The 22,996-nt window shown below is 35.6% G+C and overlaps 2 protein-coding genes and 2 long non-coding RNA genes across 5 annotated transcripts; 2 read left to right on the top strand and 2 right to left on the bottom strand.

Annotated features, from left to right (window-relative positions):
• Positions 1 to 1,365: 1,365 nt before the first annotated feature.
• On the bottom strand, positions 1,366 to 5,061 carry LOC110879529 (inactive protein kinase SELMODRAFT_444075). 2 transcript variants are annotated; one of them, XM_022127995.2, is made up of 9 exons: positions 4,743 to 5,061; positions 4,544 to 4,683; positions 3,688 to 3,782; positions 2,645 to 3,576; positions 2,402 to 2,562; positions 2,233 to 2,309; positions 1,834 to 2,155; positions 1,600 to 1,738; positions 1,366 to 1,479 (listed from the first exon to the last, which is right to left on the bottom strand). In XM_022127995.2, the coding sequence occupies exons 1-8, from the start codon at positions 4,927 to 4,929 to the stop codon at positions 1,604 to 1,606; spliced, it is 2,049 nt and encodes a 682-aa protein (XP_021983687.1). In that variant the 5' UTR covers positions 4,930 to 5,061; the 3' UTR covers positions 1,366 to 1,479; positions 1,600 to 1,603. The 2 variants fall into 2 exon arrangements, with proteins under 2 accessions (XP_021983687.1, XP_021983688.1); XM_022127996.2 differs by having other exon boundaries at positions 4,544 to 4,680.
• Positions 5,062 to 10,813: 5,752 nt separating this feature from the next.
• Positions 10,814 to 12,993, bottom strand: LOC110879528. Its single transcript, XR_002558746.2, has 2 exons — positions 11,517 to 12,993; positions 10,814 to 11,444 (listed from the first exon to the last, which is right to left on the bottom strand). It is a non-coding gene; the product is annotated as an uncharacterized LOC110879528 (long non-coding RNA).
• A 213-nt stretch (positions 12,994 to 13,206) lies between these two features.
• On the top strand, positions 13,207 to 14,383 carry LOC110879527. The gene is made up of 2 exons (XR_002558745.2): positions 13,207 to 13,741; positions 14,053 to 14,383. It is a non-coding gene; the product is annotated as an uncharacterized LOC110879527 (long non-coding RNA).
• Positions 14,384 to 18,143: 3,760 nt separating this feature from the next.
• Positions 18,144 to 22,683, top strand: LOC110876731. The gene is made up of 7 exons (XM_022124893.1): positions 18,144 to 18,221; positions 18,376 to 18,617; positions 18,714 to 19,076; positions 19,174 to 19,261; positions 19,342 to 19,661; positions 19,776 to 20,551; positions 22,556 to 22,683. The coding sequence occupies exons 1-7, from the start codon at positions 18,144 to 18,146 to the stop codon at positions 22,681 to 22,683; spliced, it is 1,995 nt and encodes a 664-aa protein (XP_021980585.1).
• The last annotated feature ends 313 nt before the right edge of the window (positions 22,684 to 22,996 follow it).

The following is a 22,996-nucleotide window of genomic DNA, read 5'->3' as shown; positions in this document are numbered from 1 at the left end:
TAAATACATGAACCTAATCATGAGGTGACTTGATTTATACTTTTTTACTTTACTTTTGATTCTGCATTGTTTATTCTTATTTCGAATGCTCTTGTAAAATATTTGGTTTTGATATAATATATGTTTCAATAAACTTTCTAACAATTTAAGTATGTTGATTAGAGATGTTATAAGCTTAGTAGATAACATGTCAAAAAGAAGTATGGTTTAGAATGAGTACATTCTGTGTACCGGTTACAATAGGTAGGGTGGTGACATCAAAATTATTTTAAATTAGGGGGAACAAATATGTTGTTGTTGGATTAGCAGAAAGATTCTTGAAGAAAAATATTTAATATTTACTCAAAATTAAGGATTTAGGTTGCTGTTAAACATAACAAAGCTTTTGTTGGGAAATATTATCAAGAGGTCAAAATGTTTTATGTTTTAGGAAATGTAAAGTAAAGAAAATTGACAGGTATTTGTTTTCCACATGAAAGGACTCTAAAACCACACAATGGTTTATGTGGTGGCTCACATGGGCCGGGACACATACTTTTGTGGGCGGTGTAATGTTGCGTTTTGATGGCACATATCGCGTTTCCGTTTATGAGCCATTTTTACTATTTGGACGTTCTCATTGCACATATATGCATAGGGTCTCATAGTGCGTATATGATTCATTCGGCTGGTCTTATTTGGATGTGAGTTAAAAATATACGGTGTCTGGTTATGGTTGGTTGCATGACGTCTATTCCACACATAAACCACATGTTCCAACTACTCGACCAACAATTGTATATGACGCGAAAGAGCCTATAAATACAACCCCTCATTCATTTTTGCAACAGAAAAAGCCAGCATAATACTCGTTAATTTTATGTCCTTTTTATATCATAACAATCTACATACATTGTTTCATTCTATTTTGAGAGACAATTTGCCAAACATCTACAAGTAAGACAGAAAGACCTAGAGGGCGGAATTGTTATAAACAAAGAGGTTACTTGCCTGAATTCAATATATTCATTCAAGCAATTGATATGACATTATGACCAAGATCATAGAATAAGGTTAACTTGACTTCTAAAAAGCAAAAAAATGCATTTCAGAAAAGCAAAATATAAACATATTATATCATTCTTCAATAGAAAAACATATCCTTTCAACTACATCATGTAAAAGCTCTATATTGTCTGAAAAAATAAAAGATTCCATAGATTGTTTATGTAACATATTTTTTCTTTTTGTATTTACTTTACATAGTTTATAATACATATAACTTTTGTTTATTTTAAAGAAATAAAAACCCATCACGTTTTCTTATTTTAAACTTTGATTAAGAAATGTCTGAAACTTAGAGCAGCCATTCTTTTTAAAAGAAGCTATATTCTTGCGGCCGTAGAGTATCAAACCTGCTACTGTTCTTCCTTTTCTTTGTATTTTTCATTTTTTGCACTCTTTTCTTAGACATTATACTCCCATGTTTTGGTTACACACCTGCCAGAAGATCAAAAGTACACTTTTTTTATATAAATTTCAAGATTAAATAGTCATTTTTGAACATTTGATAACTAATATATATAGAAAAAAAATACACAATGTAAAAAAATGTCGAACCGTTTTAGTAGGACAGTCTACGGGAATGGGCCCTCCTCTCGATTCGCGCATTGAGTGTGATGCGGCCGCTTCTGTTACCATGGGAATGCAGGTCTACACCCAAGTAATTCCTTGTTTCTCCTTCCAATACTTTAAGCACCTAACAATATTATTGTAAACAAAAACATTAGCATAATGCATATGATACCCAAGGTTGAAAGCCATAATAAATGTGACAAACTAACAACAATATACCTTTGACATGGGTGGTCTGAATTCTGGATCTTTTTGAAGACATAAGGTGGCAGCATGACCAATAGCATGCAACTCATGAGGAATATTATGAGGTTGATACGATCCTAAGCGCGAGTCCAGCAGATTATGCTTATAAGCGAGAACATGTACAGGTTCCATTTGTTGTGATGTGTAAACATCATGCCAAAAATTATGTGTTTTGTAGCATTGTAAATCACTGGTTCGTCGACCAGTGATTAGCTCTAACAGTACTAACCCAAAAGCATATATGTCCACTTTCTCTGTTACTATACCTCCATTGAAGTATTCGGGTGCAAGATACCTGAAATATAGACTTGAAAGTTTATGAAAGAACAATGACTGGGATTTGTTTTAATGGTCGTAGAGATTCGGGTATACCCTGAAGTTCCTATGACCCGATCCTCATCGTATGTATCATATTCACTGTGTAAGCTAACAAGCCCAAAGTCTGCAACCTTGATGAACAAAATGCATCTAGTAAATTAGACATAAATACTTTATAATTTGTTTTAATTAATGCGATGTATAGTAATGAGTTTAAAGTTACCAAAGGCTCGTAATCGTGAGTTAGCAGGATGTTTTTAGGCCGCATGTCTCTGTGAACTATACATCCCACCCTACAATCTTCATGAAGATACCGTAATCCTGTTGCTGTTCCAATTGCTATTTTCAAACGTGACGGCCAGTCTAGATATGTTCTTTTGTTACCTGTTATTCAAAAGTCATCGTGTAAGTACATTTAGAATGTTTAATCGTATTAATCAGGTAATGAAAATAGGATATTATATACCATGTAAATGAATGTCCAACGAGCCGTTGCAAACATACTCATAAACCAATAATCTCTGATTATTCTCGATGCAAAAGCCAACTAACAAGACGACATTTTTATGTTGTGCGCAACTTAGTACTTTTACCTCTTTGCAGAAATCAACATCTCCATTGGACCCGGAAAACTTTAACTGTTTAATTGCAACGACAAGCCCGTCTTTCAGAACGCCTTTGTAAACAACCCACAACCTTCCTTCTGCCACAAAACTTGGATCCGAGAAACCATCTGTGGCTTCTACAAGCTCACTGTAAAAAAACTGTCTCAGTGGTTTTACTAGTGCGGGTGCTTGGTATTGACAAAGCGAACACAATGGTGGCGGTAACGACAATGCTCTACCCAAAGAGACCGCTTCTCTAATCCCGGAGCTAAATATCTTGTCTTTTGGATTTGAAAACTGTGAATTGTGATTAACGATGGACCGGTCATTCACAATGTTGTTTTGAGGGCCCGTAGAAGATGAATTCGGTATGAGCGAGAGAGATATGATTCTTTCTCCACAAGAGTCCATTGCAGTATGCGGATTACCATAGTTGTCGGGTTTATTGATTTGTGAAGGTTTTCCTTTGATCAAGTGTTCAAACAGCGGGTTTTGTTTGTAAACGAGGAAAACAGAAGACGTGACAGAGTTTGATAAAAGATTTTTGTTACAAGTTTGCGGATGAAATACAGAAGTTTCTTCGGGACTGCTGACTGGAGTAGAATGATTCACACCATGGCCCAAGAGTTTTTCTGGATCGACAGTTGGTGAGGAAACTGCTGAAAAGAAAGGGGTTTGGAGCTCATCGGGTCGGGCTAGATTAAGCTTAAGGACTTTCGGTACTGAACCTTTCATTACCACAATGTTGCAATGTAGTTCCTCCATGCAGTGTTTAAGTTCTTGTTTTAGTTTCCTGATTCAAACAACAGCAAAACCATTTGACTCTCAAAAGTCAAAATTGGACTCTAAAATGGGGACTGGATGCAGAGAAATACAATGAGATAATAGTTTTACTTCTATTTACTTATCCAATATGACCCAGTTGGCGGCATTATACTTCGCTTGAGCCGCCACAGCCCCCGCCGGCGTACCCGACACCACCTTGATTTGCACCATCACCTGCAGTTGAGATCAATATGAATTTCATCCCAGTAAATTGCAATTCTCTCTTTCTTCTATAATTAACTGTGTACTATTGTCCTAAAATAACTTTTGAGCATTTATTGAACTCAATAACTACAAATTTCTTATAGCCCAAGCAGTGGCAGACCCAAGAATTATTTGTTAGGGGTGCGGATGAGGTGTTTAACCATATTTTCAAGGGGTGCGCTCGGGTTTTTTTGCCTAAGATATACACTAAATTTTTTTTCAAGGGGTGCGGCGCTCAACTTGCCAAAAGGTGGGTCCGCCCCTGAGCCCAAGCCGTGCAGATTTATACAATGTGATGCGCTTACATTTTCCGTAATTTTAAGAATATAATGTGACATGCTTATTTTTATCCGTGTCTCAATAAAAGTTTTATTCAAAACCAAACATGTCATATATAACTGATTTTATTTTCCTTTATAGTGACAGGCTGAACCACTACCATCCGATCAACATCAGTACCTGCATCGGTTTTCGTTTTTACGGTTTTCTCAATGTTTCTACCCGTAACGAACTGAACCAATTCCGAGCAAATAACACTGGTCCCCAGATATCGGTATTATCTAAACTAATACCATTTCTTGTTTTTATGATTTTCGATCAATGTATCTCTTTTGGTTGCTATACCAAATGCCGGTATCATACCAGTATACCGACGCGGTGAATCCAACTAAAACCCTAGAGATGACAGATTTTAGATCTAATAGCAATAGAGGAAACCGGAAAGTGATTACCTCAAACTGATTTTGAAACTGAAGAACCATCCGTGAACACGTTTCTGAGATCTGACATATCCGATCTGGCAAATTAGCACAGTCTTCACTTTTCCGGCAATCTCCATTTAACCGTCGCCATCTCCAGAACTTCTGACCTGCTATACTACCAAATTACCACCGACATAAAATATATATATAAAAAAAGCAATTGAATTACTTGATTTAGCGCTGGAATATACTGCAAGCAACATAACGCAATCACAGGGATGAACAACATGAGTAAGAGCCCAAGCCAGAGCTTCCTTTGAGACGATCTTGTTGTCTGCTTTCACGGCGACGATCACGTTCTCAGGCAACTTACGGCGGGACTTCTCAACGGCCTGATCGGTTTTTGGCGGGAACATTGAAGAATATTCGTCGGGAAATCTTAGAATGCAAATTGTAGAGACTGGTTGGTTATGAATTGGGTCTGATGAAGGCGTTTGTTTAAGGTGGGTTGTTTTGTTTAGTACTTTAGTTGATGGTACAGTTGCAAGAGCATTGATTCTTTTTTAACCGTAATTTTTGGTATTTAATGATAAACTAGGGTCAAGACCCGCCTGCGTTGCGGCGCGGGTACATCATAAACATTGAATGCATTAGTCCAAACGTTATATGATGCATTAACCATATGAAAACACACATTTCTCCGTATCAAGTTGAACTCAGTGTAACCTGTATAAGCATTGTGATTGGATCAAACATAAAGTAAATGGAATTCATATCGAACAATCATAACGTATTATATGTGACCCAACTTATATAAAGAAAACGTAATGGGTATGTAGGAAAATATGCACATGTAATCGAAAGGGATTAATTAGAGCTTTCGAAGAAATGGAAGAAAAAGAAACCATAATTTGACTCCACTCGGTTCGAAACAAACTTTACGAAACGTACATAAAATAAACACGAAAACATATTATCTTTGACCTGAATCATTTTCCAATAAATTTTACGTCGAAACATAGAATAACTTAAAGAGTTAATTACTGTTTTCGTCCCTGAGGTTTGTCAAAAATAACGGTTTCAGTCCATTAGTTTAAAAATTGCGATTTCAGTCCATTAGTTTCATTTTCGTAACCATTTCAGTCCACTTTTCAAACGGCGTTTGTTTTATGCAGTTAATGGAAGCACGTGCTTGTCACGTGATGGGCAATTTAGAGATGAATTGGGGGTCAGGGTTTGGATGAATAAGGGGTAGGTGGTGTTTAATACAACTGAGTTTGTGAGAATTGGAATGGAAATGACCAAATTGCCCATCACGTGACAAGCACGTGCTTCCATTAACTGCATAAAACAAACGCCGTTTGAAAAGTGGACTGAAATGGTTACGAAAATGAAACTAATGGACTGAAATCGCAATTTTTAAACTAATGGACTGAAACCGTTATTTTTAACAAACCTCAGGGACGAAAACAGTAATTAACTCTAACTTAAATTTATACGAAAACGTACATAGAAATATGCACGTAAAAATGGTTTCTTTAAACGAAAAACGTATTAGATTTGACCTGACTCGTCTATAAAAAAGTTTACATCGGAATGTAGAAGAAATCGTATTTAAACATACCCGTACATAAAATATGCACGTAAAAAATAGTTTTTATGTAAAGGAAATATAGGGGTAAACTGAAACAAAAAATTAGTAAAAAATTTAATAGGTTAAAAACGTTCGTAAAACCGTGCCAAGTACACCAATGCCACAATCACATCGACTCTCAACATCCTAAAAATAAAATAGATAAAATGGTAAAAATTACACTGAACGAAAAGCTGACTAAAATCGTTGAACCACACACACCCGTTAGAGTGTCTTAATACGAAGAAATATAAAACGTAGAAAATAATAACTTAGTCGATCTACGACCCGCTCGTTGTGGCGAACTTTTCAAAAGGGGAAAAATGAACGCGTTGCGATGGGTCTGTCAAATATGAAAAAATAGAGCAAAAACGTTGAACCTCACATGCACGCTACGACATGTTAACTCACAAAATTTAGAACGAAACGTAAAATGAAAAAGTTGCGAAAGATAAAAAGTATGGGGTACGAAAGTTGTAAATAATAAAGTGTTGTGTTAAATTATAAAAGATGGAAAACTTTGAGTTAAAAGTAAAAAATGAAAAGGGGTTAAAATGTAAAATATGAAATGCTTGAGTTAAAAGTGAAAATTCAAGTTTTTTTTTAAAAACACTCCCTAAGCTCAAGATACAAGTTATGATGCACATGTAAGTTAATTATTAATATATGGAATAATAGTTTAATGAGCTTTGTGTACTTTAATTACTATTTTAATTTTATTTCAATAATAAAGATGTATGTTATATTGTTCTTTGTCGGTTACTAGTTCGAATTCAAACGATGATTTGCGATGGGGTGTTGCTAAATGTACCCCCTTTTCTACTGAATGCACCTCCTCCTTCAACTTTTACATTAATATAATTCAAACCCTTTTGTTTTTCTTTCATTTTTTTATCTTTAATTATTATTATTACTAGTATTTGTTTTTAAAACGTTATTTTATTTAAAAACAAACTTTTTTGATTCTTTGAAAAATAATCGTTTTCTTACGTTTTAAACTAAAGCGAGTCTTTTTAATTTTGAAATGGATTTTTTTTTCATAGCTGCTTGAAGTGGGTATGCGAATTCGGTTTGTATAAACAATGATACACAAAAAATTAAATGAATCTTTAAAGCCAGCCAACTTAACTAACGTTTTATTTTCTTTTTACGTCTTATTACTTTTAATAAATAAAAGTTGTTAATTATATTAAAAAACATTTTAATATAATAATAATACTAATAAAAATAGAAATAGAAAGATGAGAGAACTAAAATACGAAATAAATAAAAAATATAAAAGCAACTGTTTTTTTTTCAAAGAAAAGTTCTGAAACTTTTTTATTGTATAAAAAATATCTTTTTTTATTTAATTTTAATGACGTTTTATAGAAACATAATAAAATACTAGTAAGAGAAACTGTCTTCAAATTATAGAAACACAAAAGCTTTCAAAAACAATATTTGAATTCGTTTAGAGGGGTGAAATTTAACAACTTTTAAATTATACTTTTAGAAAGGAGGGTATGACTAGTAAAAAAGGGGGTGCATTTAGCCAACCCCTTTGCGATGATGAAAACAAACAAAAACCTAACAAAAGAAGTATTTTAGATGCATCGTGGAGCAACTATTATAGTTAATTTACGCTGTCTTAGGTTTCAAGTAATTATGTTGAAACAACCCATATCTCGCATCTTGAATTTGGTTATTGATGTTTTGTCATGGTTGATCGAGTTGTAGCGCTAGCGCTTGTCTAGTAACTTGATTTGGTCATGGACTCGTAGCGTAATTTGGGTGGTAAATGATTCAATCTTCGCTTTAGACGTTGTTCACGTGTTCAATAATACAATGTTAATTAATTTGTTTATTAAAAAAGGATTATAAAAAGAGTAATTAAATATATATAATTAGAAAACCTTTTAATATCATATATTTTCTTTAATGAAACCAACCCTTGCTCCCAATGCAAGTAGATGATGTTGATATCATGGGGCATGTTATTCTCAAGACAGGCCACACACTGCATGTGATCACATTTACAGGTATTATTATGAAAGTTGTTGTCAACATTCTTGTGGTGGCGGATGCATTATTAGCTTATATCTTTTTGCCCAACCATTGACTACAATTTATTAATGATTTGATTATATTTATATCTAATTGAAAATATGTATAAAGGTTTAATCAATCAAAATACACTAGAACAAGATATTCTCAGCTTATATGTTAATCATATCGAGGGTAATATACAAACAGACCAAAATAAAATAAAAACATATGATCTTTTTAACTTAAAAATTCTAGGCCTTTGTATATTCGCTAAGGTTTAATGCCAAGAGCGTCGACAAGTACAATGCATTTAGATTTTATATAATTAAGTTATAGTTATAACAAATGTAGATTTGAATATCAATGACTTGGAATTAGATAATCAGAGATAGAAAATAAGAAGTTTTTGTCTCTTAGATATGATATAATAGATAAAACTTAGCATAATAAAAGCCGAATATATGAGGAAAATAAATATCATATATGTTCTCTTGTTATGATATGTAAGGGATCACCAAACAATCTTCTCACTTTACGAAGCGACCCCCTCTTATTTCTTCATACTAATATAGTAATAATTTTGTCTTTTAAAAGGAAAAGGTTACACAATCGTCTCTTAAATTACACCAAGTTTACCTCATGTCAAGATTTGGTGATGACACTAATATAGTAATAATTACCTTCGCTTTTTTTCACCAATCTTATTATATCACTAACAGTTGCAAATACATAAAAAGAGTGTTTGACAATAAGTATTACACGTTGTAGCACAAACACTCTTTTCTCTTGTACCTATTGAACTTTTATTACATAAGATGTTTTGAATGTAAAATCACTTCAGAAAATATGTTATTAAGCTTGTGTATTTTTAAAGGTTTGTCAAAGTATAAGTAGGTTATGCATACACATATATACTAGAGAATGATCTTTCGAGAAGAAAGTTTAGTTGAGAAAAGAAATAACAAATTTCATAATGGTAGAACACTAATTAATTTATAGATCCCCCCTCACAAATTAATTAGGCTATTGGATATGTAAGAGGGTAGTTCTTAAAGGATAGTCTGTCATGTAGGTAGGGGTGGACCCATATTGAACCGGTTGGAGTCCCTGGACCTCATTGTTTTTAAAAAATTAGTAGATCCAGTATATTAAATTTTATAAGGACCCCATACATACAAGACAAAATTGCACAAATCAACCTTTATGTTTGCCTCAAACTGCACTTTATACCTTTCACTATGAAGTCGCAAAAACCAACATTTATGTTCATGTTTTGATACATGGTTCAACCTTTACCACTAACCTGGTTAGATTTTTTGGTTAATTATCTCACATACTTTTCATGTGAAGGTATTTTAGTCTTTTTAAATCCTTATTTTCTTTTCTATTTTTTGTTTCATTAGTCAAACATCAAAAGTAGGGCTGTAAACGAACCGAACGAACACGAACAAGACCTTGTTCGTGTTCGTTCGTTAAGGAAACAAATGTGTTCACGAACGGTTCATGAACACTTACCGAACGAGATTTTATGTTCATGTTCGTTCATTAAGGGAATGAGCGTGTTCGCGAACGGTTCACGAACACAAACGAACACAAAAAAATTTGGCGAACACGACGAAGGATAAAGATAGATGGCCCAGAGAGTAGCACTCGAATTTGAATCCCTTATTGTGGAACAGAGGTCGATCGTATTCGCCGATGTAAATAATGAGAAATGAAAGGGAAATGATGCATAAACAAGGTGAAAGTGGGTTTCCTAGTTTAATTGTTAGGGTAATAAAATAAATAAAAAAGTTTAATAATATAAAAAGTACAAATAAAACATAAGAAAGTACAAAGATCTTCAATTAAAACACAAACATACGAATATAAACGAATACAAATCAACGAATGTTCACGAACACGTTCACGAACACCTTACCGAACGTTCACGAACACAATCAAACACGAATGAGACCTCTGTTCATGTTCGTTCATTTAACTAATCGAACGAAATTTATTGTTCATGTTCGTTCGTTTATTAAACAAACGAACATGAACGAACTTCCCGCCAAACGGTTCACGAACGGTTCGCTGAACGCTCCGTTCGTTTACAGCCCTAATCAAAAGTAATAATCATTATCAACAAACCTATATGTTAACATAATAATAAACAGCTAATATACAACCTATGTGAAACAAATTCATTAGTCAACACAACTCAATCCAGAAAGAAAAGAAAGAAAGAAAGAAAAGAAAAGAAAAGAAAAACAAACCGTTCTGCCAAGAATTGTATGGGTGTCATCCATTGAAATCCCACCCCACAAACTCAATCCAGAAAGAAAAACACAATTCAATCCAGAAATAAAGTATCTTTTGTTGTCTTCCATGAAATCCCACCCGCAAACACCTTACTATGGGGGTGTTTAGGTTAGCTTATTTAAGTTAAAAAGTACTTTTTGTGAGAAGGACTTATTAACTTATGACTTTTTGAAAAAGACTTTTTAAAAATATGTTTGGTTTAGCTTATGAGCCAATAAGTCAATAAGTAGTTTTTTTAAAAGGTGTTTGGTTTAACTTATTTATGTAAATGACCAAAAAGGACATCCTTTAAAAAGTGTTTGGTTTAACTTATTTAAGTTTTTTCTCTCTCCTGCATCTTGAAAAACAACTTGATGAAACATATAACATAACATTTGTTTACATATTTTATAATTTCCTAATTAGAACATAATAATATTACATTCAGATTGCTAAAAAAAACACAAAAAATGCACAAGAATAACAAACTAATGTCATACTATGCTCTTCTTCGTGATTCCATTATATCTTGTGCAATCATATCTCTTATCGCTTCCATATACATACCATCATTATCTGTACGATTTGTAGACGGAACTTCTTCATGAAGTTCATCACTAGTACCGCGGGGATTGTAAGATTCTTGTTGGGCTATGTTAAATGCTTCATCAAACATACCAGACTTTTTAACAAAGTTATGGATCGCCATCCATGCTATCACAATACTCACTTAGTGCTCGTATGTGTAATTAACATGCATATCTCTCAATAATGCCCACCTAGCTTTCAATACTCCAAAGGCTCGTTCAATGATATTTCGCAATGACGAGTGGTGATAGTTAAATGTCTCTTTTGGTCCGCGAGGAGCATGCATAGCACTACTCTGTCCACGTTGAAATTCTGGTATATGATAACGAATGGTTTGTCCTTTGTATGGAGTAAGATACCCTTTAGTATTTGGGTATCCGACATCAACAACGTAATATTTGTCTACAAATATAACAAACAATTGTTAGTCGTTTCAACAAGTATTAATAACATAAAAAAATGCTTTATACTAACCAGCCGTTAGATGTGGAAATAGAAGCTCCGGCCTTTGTAAGGCTTCACGCTTCACTGAAGATTCTGGTGTCATGTGCACTACCCTCTCATCCAGCCCATACGAATGTAAAGCACATGTTAAAATCACAAATGGCCATTATATTTTTTGTCGCATATCCCTTTCGACCAATGTACTTCGGTTGGTCCTTCAATCGAACCGATGCCCTCATGTGTGTTCTATCAATAGCACCAATGCAATCCTTGAACATTGGATAACACCGAGGATTATTTAATATAGAGCAGGTACCTCATCATTATAGTTTGCGGATGGCTTGATGATGTTAGCACTCATCTTAAGCACGGCTGCCATAACTTTATAGAAATGTCTATGAATAGTTTCCCCAGAATGATTAAAAGATTTTTGGACAAACCTATTCGTACAACCGTGAGCCAAAGTCATCAAGAAGATTCTGCCCGACTTCTCAACAGACATATTACGACTTTGTTTCAATCTGTAATTAGTAATAAGATCTATGCATAACTGTCTAAAAACTGGCACGTGCAATCTAAATATTTCATAACACCATTAGTTAGTGCAGAAGCCATGAGATCTACTTTTCTTTATTTATTACTTTAATAAACTGTATTATTTATCAACTTTTAAGTTGCAGAATCTAGAAATTGGTTATTTGCGTAAGGTGCACATGGTTCAAGTGCATAAAGTAAACCTGTCTTGCAAAATTAACAACCTTGTTTTCAATAACAAGTAGCAGACATGGCAAACACAACTCATAAACAAAGCATAAAAGAGGTTTCATAAATATGACAATGCTAAGTGTAGTCAAATCTCCAAAAACTATAAAACAAAGCAAAAAAAACAAAAAAAAAATATCATAAGCCACTGTCTCTAATCCAAGAAAGACGTACACTACTGTAATTTACAATGGCTTTTTTTTTTAATTTACAAATCCAGAATGGATCAATATTAATATGTACCTATGTTACATTCACAAATTCAGATAACCACTTTAAAAAGAAAACAACGGTTATTACCTTTTGCAAAATTAGCTGATTCTATCTCCGGTATGGCTCTGGCAGCAACGAGCAACTGCAGAGATGGGTGATTCTGTTTTGTCGTTGAGATGTAAAGGTTTGATGGTAGATATATAGGGGCAGATGTAAGGGTTGGATATAAACGAAGCTGGCATGGTAGATGGGGGTAATTGAAGGAGGTAGTGGGAGGATTAATGGTGTAGTCACTGGTAACCTTAATTGATGAACAGAGATGGAGATTAATGATAATAGAAATGGAGTAAGGATTTGATTTGATATGTTAAAAGATGAATTGAAGTTATGCTGAAGATGAATTGAAGTTAATAATGTTGAAAAGGGGGTAGGAGGCATGCATTGATGATGAAGATCTGTTTGTTGTTGAAGATGGCGGCAGTGTTTGGAGGGACAGGTGAAAGGTGTAATGGTCATAAATTCTTGAAGGGTAAATTACTTTTTGAGTCCCTGTGTTTTATGTGTTTTAACTAGTTGAGTCCAAAAGCAAAAAGTTTAACGACCTGAGTCCCTATAAGCATTTTCTTTAACCATTTGAGTCCAAATTTCTAACTCCGTTTAAATTTTCTGTTAGTTTTTTATTAAAAGACTAAAATGTCCTTTATTATATTATTATTACAATTATTATTAGTAGATATAGAGAGAAACAATACCCACAAACACTACACTGATTTCTTTCTCGTCTTCATCTCTCTTGCTTATCTCTCTCTCAACCACACCAGTACCACCACCGCCACCACCGTCACCTTCGCACCACCACCATCTATTCCCCTGCTATGTGCTACTATTTAATTCATACATAGATTCATTCCCAAAATGGCAACTTTATAACCAGCCCAACTCGATTTGGAAGCTAAAGACCACTCCCGCCGTCATTCCACCGCGGCCAACATTGAGATTGTAGGGGCGGTGGTATCTGATGAGGAGGAGAAAGGGAGGGAATCCACGGTGTCAGATTTCTCGATTGTGGATCTAGAAAGTGGTGGTGGTGCGGCCCATAATGATAAGGTACATTGGTCAAAGATTGAAGGGGATTGTAGGATTTGTCATTTGAGTATTGATTTAACCAATCAAGATTCTAAGAATGGGAGTCCTATTGAGTTGGGTTGTTCTTGTAAAGATGATTTAGCTGTTGCTCATAAATATTGTGCTGAAGCTTGGTTCAAGATTAAGGGTAATAAGTAAGTTTCATCTTTCAAGATTCAATCTTTATTACTACTTTTTTCACATACCCATTTCAATCGTTGCATCTTTCTTGATCTAAACCTATGTTTCAATACCAAAATTGTTAAAGATTCAAGCTTTGTTGACTAGTCAACGTCCATATGTTTAGGGTTTTTTTTTCTGTTTTGGAAATAATGTTGATTGTGTGTTTCTTGTTTATTATTGGATTTAGTTTACCTTTCTGTGCATAGAACTTACCTGTAATGAAAGAGGCTTTTACATTTTAATTATTGAGGTGATTATTAATTATTGGAGGCCCGGTTTGCAGGCGGTGATTGGTGGTTGACGGTCAACGGAAGATGGTGATAGTTATGGAGGTGCGGTGGGAATGGTGGTGGTGCGGTGGTGTTAATGGTGTTGGTAGGGGTAGAGAGAAAGAGAGGAGGGATGGACAGGTGTGTGAAATGTCTATGTGAGTATAACAATATATATATATATATATATATATAATATTTTATATATAATATTAAAATATTTATGCATTAAAGACTTGTTCCTTATACTTTTGTGCATATAAGACTTGTACTTTGTGTGTAAATGACCAAATTACCCTTGCAGTTAACAAACTTGGTGGATGGAGTTAGAAATTTGGACTCAAATGGTTAAAGAAAATGCTTATAGGGACTCAGGTCGTTAAACTTTTTGCTTTTGGACTCAACTAGTTAAAACACATAAAATACAGGGACTCAAAAAGTAATTTACCCATTCTTGAAAAGTCTTTTTGCTATTTGAGAAGTTACAAATCTTAGACTTCTCAAATTTGCCTTCTTGCAATACAAACCTGTAAGACCCTTAGTCCATTTTATACAATTATCATATAAATTTCGGTTAAAATAGTGTAATTACGACTAAACATATACCTGTAAATACGAGTTTGTTAAAACATTTTAAGAAATAAAATATTATAACATCTTGTATATATATTCGCCGTTTAAAAAGTGCCGACAAACCATTTCGTGGAAGCTTGAATTCTTGGTTGTGTTCGGTTCTTTATCGAACTTGATCGTCCTCCGGTACCTTAAATTACACCTACAATCCATAAAACATGAATTGAATTAGTCATAAGTAGTTTAAAACGTGTTTAAACAAGTTCGCAAGACCAAACAAATAAAATAAAAAAATTTCAAGGCCAGTATACGGTTGCGTCGTGCGACAGCCCAGGGGTCTTGATGTCGCGTGGCGCGACGCCACATTTTGTCCAGAATTGTCGTTGCTGAATGCAGTATTTTTCAGCAAATCCGAACTTCACTAAAACGGACATAACTTTCTCGTTTTTTATCCGTTTTACGTCACGTTTCTTCCTACGTGATCGTAATTAAATTCTCCATCCCATGGAGTTAAAATCCAACATCCGGCTTAATAAATTTTGAGACTTTTAAGCCTTCGGCTCATTACCTTTTTACAAAATTTTGACCCGTTTATGCATTTATCAAACAAACATATTTGTTTGATCCTTATTTCACATGCACCTCTTCAATTCAATATTATCTACCATGTTAGGTTCTAATCACAGGTTTCGTACATAATTTAAACCCGTTTTCGCTCGTATGCTTATTTTGACCCGTTAAGGGTATTTAGGTATATTTTGAGCATGAATCTCTTTCATTTCTAGTGTTATATTACCACATTTCTTATCAAGTAGTCTTCTACCACAACTATTTTTGCGGTGGATTTAATGTGGTGATATAAATAATCCGAGTTTTTCTCCTCGGATTGATATTTTACGGCAAGAACTCAAATAGAGTCATTTAACTAAATATTTCCATCTTCGATCGTCTTGTTGTACGGGCAATACCTTTGTTTTTATGACCTCACGGGTCATTTATCCTTTGGTTTTACATGCCCCCTTTTGTCAACCATGGCTCTTTCTTCCATTATGACTTATTTCACTATTTACTTGGGTCATCTATTTCTATACGCGCCATACATCGTTTTTATGGTTCCCTCGAAAACCATTTATACTAGTATGCCCATAAGATTTCTTGACCCCAAGATTCTTTTAACTTTTTCATTCATCTCGACCTTACCACATCGGACATAACTGTGTTCCTTATAAGAAGCTCATTGGTATCATGTGTTCACTACTTACTTAGCCAGAATAAGCGATCAACACATGGTACGCATAACCTTATTATAATTACCACCTCACGTCCCATGTAAGTAATCTCTCGTTTTATTTAAGTTGGTAAAACTTTATTTAATTGCCTATTAACAACTATTAGTTTTACCCGTTTTATCTTTGAACATATGCAATGTTCCTTTTTTTATAATCATTTATACAATCACATTCGTTGATGTGATCATTACTTTTCTCAATTTAATCTTTATTGAGAATACTTTCTTGGATGATTACTTTTGTCCAAGTTTATATTTAAAATAAATTTAGTTATTGTCTCATTATTCACAACTGTGAATAATATGTATCTCTATGGAATTTCTCTTTGAAACATCATCCTAGATTGGTAACCTATCCAGATTTCCAAGTTTTATATTCTATATGCAACTTGCCATGGACTATGTATTTGTTGCATATTTCTATTTACACTATAAGTTTAAGTCGTGTACCTTGTAGATACTTGCCTTGATAAACTTTCCTTGTTGTTTGATCTCTCATTCGAGACCATTTCTTAATTCATGTCTTTGGCGTATATGACTTACTTGTCGTACTTCAGACTATTTCTTTACCGCATCGATAATTCTTTAAACTCTCGTCGTGTTCCAATGCGAGGTTCCTTCAACTTAAAATGTCTACACATGTTAGTAACGTTAATATTAACAAGCACCCGTATTATCATACAAGGCTTTATACGACACGTGTTAACACACGTAATCCATTTAACTATATCGGTCTTTTATTGTTTTCTTTGTGGTAACGTGTTTTACACGATAACCCCATGTGTTGTTTTCCACACTTTACATGCTAGACCGTTAATGTATTGAATAACTTACCGGATTTTGCGATCAAGTCTCGAACCGAACACCAATCTTTATCAAGAGCATAAGGTTTAAGTTCAAGCATAGTTTTTCCCCACTATACTCGAATCTCTTAAACCAGGGCTCTGATACCAACTTGTAAGACCCTTAGTCCATTTTATACAATTATCATATAAATTTCGGTTAAAATAGTGTAATTACGACAAAACATATACTTGTAAATACGAGTTTGTTAAATATTTTAAGAAATAAAATATTATAACATCTTGTATATATATTCGCCGTTTAAAAAGTGCCGACGAATCATTACGCGGAAGCTTGAATTTCTTGGTTGTGTTCGGTTCTTTATCGAACTTGATCGTCCTCCGGTACCTTAAATTACACCTACAATCCATAAAACATGAATTGAATTAGTCATAAGTAGTTTAAAACGTGTTTGAACCGTGTCTTCCTTTTGAAAACTAACCAGTCTAAGTCTAAGCTTAATTAAAGACCGTTAGGATTCTAATAGGTTATTAAAAACCTTCGTTCCAGATTAGGAGCCCAGTAAAAGCTACGTGTACTTGCTGTATTTGATTTATACTTTGCTCAGGTAAATACCCTTAACTTATTTTCCCTATACGGGCTTGGGATACGGTACTATAAAAGTACCGCTTGGTCGGGTGTATGTAGTCATTTAAATCGTATTGTGATTGATGTATTTACATAATCTGTTTGGTATGTATTATTTGGTGTATGGCCCTTGGGGGTTAAATGACCATGTCCCGGATATCCTTGGCATCATTCAAAGAAATGGCCACGACCTAAGCATGGGGTTTAGGCGTAAACCTGACAGATGCATTATGTAAAAACTGGGATCCCACTATAAGGAATCGACCTTGTGGGCTATACCTGTGGCGTGTCAGTTAACTTAAGTCCGGCCTTGCAACTGGCCATAATGGATGAAAAATGAGTAAAACTGTATACAAGATTATTTTGAATAATTGCCCCAAGTTATAAAAATATTTTTGCCGAAGTGCATTCAAATCAATTTTCAAACTCTTTTCAAAATGAGTAAGTTAAGTTGTATTTACCAGTGTAAACTGACGTATTTTCCAAAAAGGCTAAGTGCAGGTACTAGACGAAATAGGCTGGCTACTCCAGGCATCATTACTCAAGTCTCGCAAGCTTTAGACGTCAAAGTCTGTTGAACAGTTTCCTTTTTATTTGATCCGCCTGTGGATCTGTTTCGACTGTTTTATGATACTTAAACATTACAATTTATTCAGTTGAAATAAATCTATCTTTTGCTTCCGCTGTGCATTTATAGGTTGTGTTGTTTGACTATGATGATATCAATTACGTCACGATACTCCCCACCGGGCCCACCGGTGACACGTGGAAAATAGGGGTGTGACAGCCTGGATCCACAAAATCAAGTTATACATGGAGTCCCGCAATTCAATGCGGGGAATCAAAGAGCTAATAACCGGTTTGGGGGAGATCAGATACAGTTTGTGGATGGTGTCCCACAGGTTGTTCAAGGGGCATTAATTCAAGGCTTTGAAGGTCATCGTCGACCCGTTGTAGTACCCAACTCATCATCTATATTTACACCGGTGGGGAAAGAACCGAAGAACCATACTTGCACATTGCAAGTTTTGATTTGATTTGTCAGACGATTGGGGGTTCGGGGTTTACAAAGGATGAAGTGAAGCTGATGTTGTTTCAGTTTACTCTAAAAGACAAAGCACGCCAGTGGTTTGCGACATTACCTCCAGGTAGCATTTACACTTGGCAAGAGATGCAACATGTGTTTTTAGAGGAGTATTACATGATGAATAGAACCAGTGAAGCTCGGGATGCAATCAGAGCATTCCAGCAACATTCATGGGAAGCGCTCCATGAGGCGTTCACAAGGTTTAAGGAAATGTTAAGAAAATGTCCCCATCATGGCATTCAGACATGAGAGCTGATCAAAGCATTCTATGATGGGCTACGTCCTGATGATATAAGAGATCTTATCGCCATCAGTAATGGTACGTTTCTCACAAACACCGAAGCTGCAGATTGGGCATACTTGGAAAGACAGAGTGCCACTTCTAAAAGACATGCACAATCTAGCAGAAGGGCAAGATTAGCATCAGCAAGAGCAATTGATTATGAAGCTGCAGAACGGGTTGAGAAACTGAAAAACCAGAATCTACTATTAGAGCGACAAGTGGCTCAAATGAAGTTGGGAAAGGGAGCCGGAGTTAGGGCAGCTAATGCGTTCGCGGTGTGTACAGATTGTGGTGAGTTAGGACACCAGGTTGGAGAGTGTCACGCAAGGATGGGTCCGAATGAAGAATTGAACCAAGTATTCGGTGAACGAAAGAAGTATGATATGAAATCGAATACATATCATCCAGGTTTGAGAAACCACCCTAATTTTAGTTAGGGTAATTCTGCTAATCAAATGAACCCTAATTTTCAGGTACTCATGCAAGGAGGCCAGCAATATCAGAGTCGTCAAGCTAATTACTCACAAGGAAATTACCAAAATCAGGGCCAGTATAATCAGGGTAACCAGCAAAGGAACTTCTCAAGTGCTAGTAGTGGAACGAGTGACGAAAAATTGGATGCTATTATGAAGTTTATGTAGGACATCCAGAAGGATAACGAAGTTCGAGACAAAACTTCTGATGCAATGCAGAAGCAGTTGGGGCAGTTAGCAGAGGATCTAGCCCAGCTGAGAAGAGATCCAGGTAAGTTGCCAAGCACTACCACAGTTAACCCAGCACATCAGTCATCTAGCTCGAAAAATGGAAGAAATGTGCACATCAACGCGGTAAGTATTCTTCCAACTTTTGAAACTGGTAGTGTTGAAGTAACTCCACCACCACAATTAGTTGAGGAGGTGGTGGAGGATGTTGGTAGTGAATCGGACTCTCAACATGATCGGGACCCACTAAGGGATGAAAGGTGGGAAAGTTTTAAACAAGCAAAAATTAATCTACCCTTACTCGATGCGATTAAAGAGAGTCCCGATCAGGTTGAGTGTCTTAAAGAGTTAAGTACCCAAAAATGACTTCACAGGTTTCCTAAAAAACTTGATTTGACTGCAAATGTGAATGCTGTTTTGTTGGGCACCCTTCCCCCAAAACTCCAAGATCCAGGAGCACCCATTATTTCCATACAAGTGGGTGAATTTAAAATAGACAGGGCACTGTTGGATCTTGGAGCGTGTGTTAGTATTCTACCAGGGAGTCTTTATAACCAATATGATGTTGGTCCGCTACAAAAAGTCAACACCACCGTGGTGTTAGCTGATCAGACTCCCATGTGTCCGAGGGGGATTGTAAGAGACGTAATTGTGAAGGTAGAAGAGTGTTACTACCCAGTTGACTTCTTAGTGCTTGATTGTACTACAAGTTCAAAGAACACACAACCTCCTGTCATTCTGGGTAGGCCGTTCTTAGCGACTGCTCATGCAATTATCAACTGTGTTGATGGAACGGTTAATATGAAGTTTGGTGACTGTGAATTGCGGTTAAATGTCTTTTCAGGTGTGACTAATCCTTCCATTTCAGGTGAACACTCAAAAGTTGAAAGTGGTGAAGAGAATGTCTCTCCTGCAAAGGAGATTCAAACAAAACATGAGTGTTTTATGGTTGACAGGTTTGAAGTGGCAGGAAGCAAAGCGGTGAGGAAAAAGGAAAATGTGGCACATGAGGAGTTCAAGACAGAAAAAGGGAAGCCACGAGGGAGGAAGAAGAAAAAGAAACTGCCTGAATGTGATAATGCAAAACAGAGGTTAAATTTATTCGGTCCAATGTGGAATACAGTGGACGACTTACTAGAACATTGGCGGGGTACATACTTAGAGACCATGGGACGCAAGCATCCCACTCGACCACCATGAGGGTATATCAGGTATGGTCTGGCTTGGTCTGGCTGAAGACCTATAAACTTAGCGCTCTCGGGGGGCAGCCCCAGGATGTAGAGTAGTGTATATTTGTTTTGTTTTTGCATTAGTACTTTTGCAGGTTATTAGGTTATTAATCTCTACGGATGCAATGGTCCAAGTGTGGGGATGTTTGGTGAAATCCCAATGCGTTCTAGTTGCAGTGGCAAACAATGCACATATTAGAGTTCAGCCAAAACTGTCTATACTCAATCTCCATTTGGACGGGGATGATCCGAACACTAATTGTAGAGATTGACCTGAGTACTTGTTGGACACGGCCGCGAATGGAATGCTATACGGTCGTGGTGGAACATGACGCATGAGGATTCTGCGCTTTAAACCAGGGGAGTCTGTTCCACTTTTTATTATTGCATTTTTTTATTCATGTCTTGGTGGTGTTAAACTTTATGTGTTAGGGAATGTGTTTTTGCTATTTGTGTTTGGAACGGTCATTCATGAGGTTTGTTGGTTGGTATTCTCGGGTTTTGTTTTTAAAACACTATATATTGGGGACAATGTCGCCCAAGTGTGGGGATATGGAAACCCGGGAAGGGAAAGGTTTGGGACAAAAGTTTGAAAGAGGTTGAAAGTGATTGAAAACGATGAAAACTGAAAAAAAAATGAAAATTTTGAAAATTTTAAAGAATTTCATCACCTTAAGTGAACTAAATGGATATGAAAACCGAATGTTTCAATCACTAATGGGTTCCTTGCCGGCAGTAAACTAACAAAGTCCCTTGTCATATCGTTTCTTTAAGTTTCATGAGAGTAGGCCCGACAGGTGTTTTTAGGATAAAATAATTGAGAAGAGATCTCTATTTAAGGGTATCATGCTTTAGATTGCATATGTTATGTGTCGATAGCCTTTTTACCTTTCTTTGGTGAGATTTTGAGCCTGTAGAATGATAGAATGATTTACTTTATGACTTCATTTGTTGAGAGCAGGCCGAGTGTTATTCTGTGTTAGAACTTGTGTGATTTGATGCATGCTGAGACTGTGGTTTGATATGTGCACGTAAATGATAAAGGCATTAGGACTTACCTTACACCTGTTGTGTTTGTTTCGTGTTTACCTAGTCATTACCCTTAGTAGCCCTGTTGAGCCTAGTTACCTTTCGTTTGTCCACCTAGTGTGAATTGTTTGATACCGACCGTGAATGACAAAGTTATGAATAATTAAAAAAAAAGAAAACAAAGAAAAGAAAAGAAAAAAAAATAGAAAAAGAAAAAGAGCAAAAAGAAAGTGGTGTGAAAATTGTTTATGTCTTGGGTAGAAACCAATCCAAAAGTATGTTATGTTTGCAAACAAGTTGTCACGGTTTGGTCGTTTGTTTGTTCGCCACCTAAAAATATAAATATAAACCAAAAAATATTCCTACCCTTAGCCTAAGCCCAAAACCAAAAGTCCTTTTGATATGTGCCGTGTTATATGATACAGTGGAGGTGTGACTGTCATACAAGCTTATGATTACAGAATTTCATGTTTGGTTTGGAGTGTATAAATGCTAGTACATTACATGCTAGTTCATATTTTTAAAGCGAGAGGAGAGTTTATTGTGAGGGGCGTGTAGCATATGTATAATCCTAAGCATGTTAGTTTTGAATAGACAAGTCTTGAGTTTTAGAAATTACACCAATTGCTTGTCGGACTGTCAATCTCGATTGTGTCGGTCTATGGAACGGGTATGAGTTGGGACTTAACTGTTGCGTCGGTATAGGGGTTTAGAGGTGTTGTTACTATGGTGAGTAGTTCCATAACGGTTTGCTTAAGGATAATCAAATGTAAGTGTGGGGATGTGATGGAAGGTGTGAAACAAGAGGGTTAAATGCGTTATCTTATATGTTTTGTGCGGTTTTATATGACTGTATGTTTAGAATTGGTTTATTGTGAGTGCTTGTATGTTTGCAGGTAAAATCTGCGAATATGATGAAGTTACGGAGTTTAGAGAGGAAGCGGATTATGTGATATTGATCGTGGCGGCTAACATATTGCATCTTTGGAAAAAGTGGATAGCCATATTACACATTGAAGGATAATTGCCTAATCTTTAATTTTCTAAATAGTATTATCGATTTCCATCAAAAAAATGGCAACAACGATCACCTGAGAGATAGTGACACAAAGTCAACAACATTGATCATCATTATTACATCCATGAAGACTTAGTGGGTCGATTTTTGGGAAATCTTGGTCTTTGGTTTTCTTTGTGGGAATAAGATAATCGATGAAAAGGAACAAAATCACATCTCAATCATCATCATCATATCTTGGGAAGAGTTTAAGGATGCGCACATGTGGGCTTAGGTTTCTAAAAGTTCAGTTAGTGGGGAGCCGCCATATACACATTTG

This window comes from Helianthus annuus, chromosome 9 (assembly GCF_002127325.2).
Source record: "Helianthus annuus cultivar XRQ/B chromosome 9, HanXRQr2.0-SUNRISE, whole genome shotgun sequence".
Classification (NCBI taxonomy): Eukaryota; Viridiplantae; Streptophyta; class Magnoliopsida; order Asterales; family Asteraceae; genus Helianthus; species Helianthus annuus.
The sequence above is the reverse complement of the archived record's forward strand: the minus strand, read 5'-3'. Positions and strand labels throughout refer to the sequence as shown.